General features: G+C 47.6%; 1 protein-coding gene across 2 annotated transcripts; it reads left to right on the forward strand.

Annotated features, from left to right (window-relative positions):
• The first annotated feature begins 2411 nt into the window (after nt 1-2411).
• LOC306808080 (uncharacterized protein C15orf61) lies at nt 2412-6621 on the forward strand. Of its 2 annotated transcripts, none has more exons than XM_079318241.1 (2): nt 2412-2763; nt 5954-6621. In XM_079318241.1, the coding sequence occupies exons 1-2, from the start codon at nt 2430-2432 to the stop codon at nt 6079-6081; spliced, it is 462 nt and encodes a 153-aa protein (XP_079174367.1). In that variant the 5' UTR covers nt 2412-2429; the 3' UTR covers nt 6082-6621. The 2 variants fall into 2 exon arrangements, with proteins under 2 accessions (XP_079174367.1, XP_079174368.1); XM_079318242.1 differs by having other exon boundaries at nt 2412-2750.

Below are 6621 nucleotides of genomic sequence, written 5' to 3' on the forward strand. Positions count from 1 at the left end.
TTGGTCACAATTGCTGTGCACTGTTGTTAAAGGACAATATTATATTTTTATCCATCATATCTTTAATATCCCAACAGACAACACTTCCACATTTTACTATGGAAGAGCAGATCTCATTGAATGGAGACTGTTACCCTAGGAATGGCAAGCATCCTTTGGATTACTTCCCAAAAAACTCAGCAAAACCGTTTTTAACACAAACACCAAATGAGACCAAGCAGTTGTACAAGACCAGCACCCAATTTTTCTGATAGAAAATCTTTAATCCCTCACCATGAGACATTATCTTTTGTGGAGCTTTTTCCTCTTCTACTTTGGTGACAGAATGAATTCATTGCAGATGAAAACATTGGCCTAAATGCTGATTCCTGCTTCAAATAAAAATCCACAGGAGTATTTTAATTCCTGCTTTTATTGTTGTTTTACATCCATGTAGTGTTGGGTTTGGACAGCCCAGAGCTCAGAGAGATTTTCCCAAGGTGGAATTTAGCTGCACTTGAGCTGGTTTCCAAAGGGTTAAGGAAAAGGAAGCTTTGATCCAAGCCAGAACAACATAAGGTCTGAGAGGCTCATTAGTTCACTGGCACTTAATAGACTGCAGTGTCCTGGGAGGAAATGAAACCTGCACTTCCTTCTGCCTTTGTTCTACCCTGACAAAAGAAAACTGTACCTGGTTTTGCAGCAAACAAGACCTGAAAGTTCCCGTGGTGAGAGATTTCTCAGTGTGTGCAAAGTGTGAAATGTATTTTGAGGAGAGAGAAAAAGTTTTTAATTACTACTAACACTTCAGAGCCTTGAGCTGATGGAAGGATTGAAACTGCTCTGCAGTCTCTCACATCCAGCTCCCATGCTGCTGCTGCCAAAAATGTGGGGTTTTTTTTAGCAGTGCTGCAGATTTAAAATGAAATTATAATATTGTTAAAAAGTCAGGAGTATAATTCTGTTCACACTACTGGGTTATTTATTCCCACTCATTAAAAGAGTAATAGAGCTGTTGAACTGTAGAGTGAATTTCAGAACGTGAGCCGGATGGGAAGAAAACACAACACAAGTGAGAAGCAAAATAAAGTGTGGCTTGTCATCAGAAACTGCCCCAAAAAAATTCAAGATTTGGGCAAAAGCTGGGGCTGGCTCCTCAGCTGCAGGGAGGGGAGGAATGCTCATGGAAGGAGGTGAGGGACAGCAGGTTTGGCAGCAAGTGCAGAGGATGCAGACAATTAAAGGATTTGTGTTCCCAGGAGCCAGAGCTGGAAATGGAGATTTTTGTTGAACTGGCAGCACTTGGTGGATTTTGTTTCAGCAAGAATTGAGTGTATGCTGAGAGTTGATGATACTGGATCTGCGTCTCCTGTAGCTGGGTTTAGAGCCCAGGGCCATTCCCAGTCCTGCTCTGTTCCCTCTCCATTCCCAGGTATGATAATTGATTAATGTGTTCATCACAACAGTATTGGGGTTTATATAAACCAGAATGCTTAAGTCTGAAATGAGGCATGACACTAAAGAAAGGAAAACATATGATTAAATCATTATAAATCCACTTGTTATGAATATTATGTTTTTTAAATAAGTTGTATCTACTGACAGCTTGCAAAGGTTTTCACACAGCCCAACAGATCCTGCAAAATCAAATTTCCTGCCTTTGAATGATCAATTGCAGCCTATCCCTGGGACCAGACTGTCTGAATTCTGCCATTCCTTACCTACCAAGATACTTATCTATCTGCATAGATAACCAGATGGTTAGTTATGGGACTGGGCAAATTAGAGATTCACTTCGACCAGAGATCCCACGGACCACCCCTGCTTACCTGGCAGAACTATCACAGCAAAAAAAACAACAATTACTGATGATTACAAGCAAACCATCTGTAAAAGGGAGCTGCAAACCAAAGTTCGGTGAGCATGGAGTGGGCAGTGGCCTCTGTTATAAATGAGAAACAAAGTCTCGATATTTAGCAAAATTGAGATTGGTTTGTTTTATATAGACAGAGCAAGAAAACGTGAGGGGTCACTCCTCTCTTGGTTTGCATACTTTTTATAGTCTGGTTTTCCTTGTAGTAATCAATAATTGTTATTGTTTTGTTGTAGTAGTTCTGCAAGGTAAGCGGTGGTGGTCAAAGAAACTTCCAAACTTCGTGGGACAGCTCTGGGGACAATTGGTCACGTTAAAAAAAAAAAAAAAACAAACAGAAGAAGTAGGAAGTCTGATCTTTAGCAGAGAGTTTGTGATTGATCCCACCAAGACAGGAAATCTGATTCTGCAGAATGTGTGAAAGCTTTGTTTTGCAGTAGATACAACTTATTTAGGAAACATAATATTGCTAACAGAGGGATTTAAACAGAGAGGGTTTAACGCGCATTCCCTCACCGCGCCCGCGCTCTCTCCGCTGGCGGGCGCAGGCGCGGGCGCGGCGCAGGCGCGCTGCGGGATGCGGGCGCTGCTGCGGCGGCTGCACGGCGCGGCCGTGGCGCTGCTGCTGTGCCGGGGCCCGGCCCGCGCCCGGCCCGCCGCCTCCGAGGTGCTGAGCCAGCACCTGCGCCAGCGCCGCCTGCCCCACTGGACCTCCTTCTGCGTCAAGTACAGCGCGGTGCGCAACGACCAGTTCGGCCTCTCGCACTTCAACTGGCCCGTGGACGGCGCCAACTACCTGGTGCTGCGCACCGGTTGCTTCCCCTTCATCAAGTACCACTGCTCCCGCGCCGCGCCGCAGGAGCTGGCGCTGCAGGACGCCTTCTTCACCGCCCTCAAGGTGCTCAACGCCGGTGAGTGCGGCCCGGGGCGGCGCCGTGGGGGGCACAGAGAGAGCCTGAGGGGTACAGAGAGCCTAGGGGGCACAGAGAGAGGCTGGGGGGCACAGAGCCGTGAGTGGGGCAGAGAGAGCCTGAGGGGCACAGAGAGAGCCTGAAGGGTACAGAGAGCCTGAAGGGTACAGAGAGCCTGGGGGGCACAGAGAGCCTGAGGGGTACACAGCGTGAGGGGCACAGAGAGAGCCTGAGGGTCACACACAGAGATCCGTGAGGGGCACACAGAGAGATCCGTGAGGGGCACACACTGATCCGTGAGGGGCACACACTGATCCGTGAGGGGCACACAGAGAGCCTGAGGGGCACACAGAGATCCGTGAGGGGCACACACACAGAGATCCTTGAGGGGCACACACAGAGATCCGTGAGGGGCACACAGAGAGATCTGTGAGGGGCACACACAGATCCGTGAGGGGCACACACAGATCCGTGAGGGGCACACACAGATCCGTGAGGGGCACACACTGATCCGTGAGGGGCACACACAGATCCGTGAGGGGCACACACAGAGATCCGTGAGGGGCACACAGAGAGATCCGTGAGGGGCACACACTGATCCGTGAGGGGCACACAGAGATCCGTGAGGGGCACACACAGAGATCCGTGAGGGGCACACACAGATCCGTGAGGGGCACACTCTGATCCGTGAGGGGCACACTCTGATCCGTGAGGGGCACACACAGAGATCCGTGAGGGGCACACAGAGATCCGTGAGGGGCACACAGAGAGATCCGTGAGGGGCACACACACTGATCCGTGAGGGGCACACACTGATCCGTGAGGGGCACACACTGATCCGTGAGGGGCACACACAGAGATCCGTGAGGGGCACACACTGATCCATGAGGGGCACACACTGATCCGTGAGGGGCACACAGAGATCCATGAGGGGCACACACTGATCCGTGAGGGGCACACACTGATCCGTGAGGGGCACACACACAGAGATCCTTGAGGGGCACACACAGAGATCCGTGAGGGGCACACAGAGAGATCTGTGAGGGGCACACACCAGATCCGTGAGGGGCACACACAGATCCGTGAGGGGCACACACAGATCCGTGAGGGGCACACACTGATCCGTGAGGGGCACACACAGATCCGTGAGGGGCACACACAGAGATCCGTGAGGGGCACACAGAGAGATCCGTGAGGGGCACACACTGATCCGTGAGGGGCACACACAGATCCGGAGGGGCACACACAGAGATCCGTGAGGGGCACACACAGATCCGTGAGGGGCACACTCTGATCCGTGAGGGGCACACTCTGATCTCGTGAGGGGCACACACAGAGATCCGTGAGGGGCACACAGAGATCCGTGAGGGGCACACAGAAGAGATCCGTGAGGGGCACACACACTGATCCGTGAGGGGCACACACCGATCCGTGAGGGGCACACCTGATCCGTGAGGGGCACACTCTGATCCGTGAGGGGCACACACTGATCCGTGAGGGGCACACTCTGATCCGTGAGGGGCACACACTGATCCGTGAGGGGCACACACACACTGATCCGTGAGGGGCACACACTGATCCGTGAGGGGCACACACTGATCCGTGAGGGGCACACAGAGATCCGTGAGGGGCACACTCTGATCCGTGAGGGGCAGCGCTGGGGGCGGCCTGAGGGGCACAGAGAGCCGGGGCCGGTGGCTCGGTCCGGGCAGCTCCGCTCCGGGCCCTGTCCGTCTCCTTTCCCTTCTCCCTCACTTTCCTCCTCTCCTTCTCTCTTTCCCTTGTTGTCTGTTTCTCCCTTTGCCCTCTCTTTCTCCCCTTTCCCCTCTCGCCCTTTCTCCCTACTCCTCTCCCTCCCTTCTCCCTTTTTTCCCTCTTTTCTCCCCTTTCTCCCTGCTCTCTGCCCGGCAGCAATCCCGAGCAGTGAGCTCAGGGCTGTGCAGGGATCCTGGCGTGCCCGACTTGCTGTTTCCCTGCACAGATCTGACCTTTGCTATTTAAGCCGCTCACGACTTTTATTTGGTATTTTGCAGCTGCAGATCCATTGCCCTGCATGAACTTCTGTCCTCTGAGCAATTCTGAAGCCAAACTCTGTTCAGGCACTGTCTGATGCAGGAATGCTCAGGCTGCTGGGATATAAATTCTTAAAATAAAAACATTTTATCAATACCTTATTAATATAAAAGTAGATATAGTTAAGTTTTGAAGTAATTCTTTCAAAATTTTGGCTGTAGTTCCAAAGCTTAATTGAGTGCCAGTGCCATAATAATTAATACATTATTTTCATATTTAATTCTTCTCATTTTCTTTTCTTCACAAGTCTTCAATGACTTTTTTTTTTTTTTCAAACCTTGTGTGCTGGTCTTAATTTTCTGATCTTTCCAGAATGACACAGTGAGAAAATATAATCACAAAAACTTATTTCTTAATAGCACCTTTAAATCTGATTTTCTTTTCCCCTCCACCAAGCCACACTTTTGTTTTTCTCACAACTACCCTTCATGCTTCACATTTAAATAATTGGAATACATGATTAAAAAGCCAATTTATTTCCCTGATTAAGCACTTAGTTTCAGGCTTGTTAAATTTGGTGTTTCTGAGTTCTGGGCCTAAATCCACCTCTGTTTTTCCCTCAACAATAAATATAATATTGTCTGTAATAGGTGGATAAATTGGCAGGGCTAAAACATGTCACTTCATATATATATATATATATATATATATATATATATATATATATATATATATATAAAAATTGCAGTTCTGTTGGAGTTGATTTTCCCCAGAGCAGTTTCATGTTGATCTATGGATTCACTGCCTATTTTTTAAATTTCTGTTCTGCCATAGACTCCAATAACTTCAGTGGATGTTCAGAGTGTTTCAGTGTTTGGAGATATAAATATATATATTTTTTTAATCAGTATAAATCATCTGTACATGGTGCTGTTTCACTTTGTTTCATGCTGTTCTCCTCCTGTTTTCTTTTCCTAATAATTCCTGCCTATTGCTGCTTTTTTCTCCTGTCAGCAGGAAAGGTGTCAAGCACTGATTGCTGCATTGAAATAAACACAAAATACTTCCAAGGCAGCTTTTCCAGGGATGTTTTCCCTCTCATTTCATTTTGGACTCAGCTGAATTTGGGTTTCCCTGGCTCACTCTGTGTGTGTAATGTGTTTTTCTCTCTCCTCAGGCATCCCCACTTTGCTGTATGGAATTGGCTCCTGGTTCTTTGCCCGTGTCACAGAGACTGTTCACACCAGCCATGGCCCAGTCACTGTTTATTTTCTAAATAAAGAAGATGAAGGAGCCATGTACTGAGCTGAATATCTATCCTCTGCTACAAATATCTGCTGCCTTTGACTAAAAACAAGTAAAAACTTGGTTTTTTTCCACTGTGTTCTCATGCTGAGTGTGCTGTTTCAGGAAGCTGCATGGACTTTTTGGTTGTGAGAGATTTATTTTTGCAGAGCTCTGTGAAATTAAAGAATGAGAATTTCTGAGGGTGTGGCTGGAAATCAGGGACTGGTGCTGCTGGACAAACTTGTGATCATTTAAAGAGATGCATTTTATCACCTTAGAGAACTGAATTGTAGCCTGTGGGCAAGGAAACATTTCAGAATGTCCCTGAAAAGATCAAACTGCTCAGGTTTAGAGATCCTGTCTAGATATTTCAGAATGAATGCATGAATGAATTGCCACAGCTGTAACTGTGAGTGAATGAATGAATCTGTGGCACTGAGTAGCACAATCACCTGGAAGAGCCTTTGGGAAAAAAAACCAAAACAAAACACCCTAAAAGAACTGTAAAATGGCTGTATGGCATTTCTTGAAATGATATTTAAATAAAATATTCAAAAT

Source organism: Erithacus rubecula (genome assembly GCF_903797595.1).
Source record: "Erithacus rubecula genome assembly, chromosome: 14".
Classification (NCBI taxonomy): domain Eukaryota; kingdom Metazoa; phylum Chordata; class Aves; order Passeriformes; family Muscicapidae; genus Erithacus; species Erithacus rubecula.

Excerpts from the sequence above, each read along its gene's own strand:
- LOC306808080 (XM_079318241.1), top strand. The coding sequence starts at position 2,430 with ATGCGGGCGCTGCTGCGGCGGCTGCACGGCGCGGCCGTGGCGCTGCTG. Across the intron at positions 2,764-5,953 it reads CCTCAAGGTGCTCAACGCCG|GCATCCCCACTTTGCTGTAT; the intron begins GTGAGTGCGGCC and ends CTCTCTCCTCAG.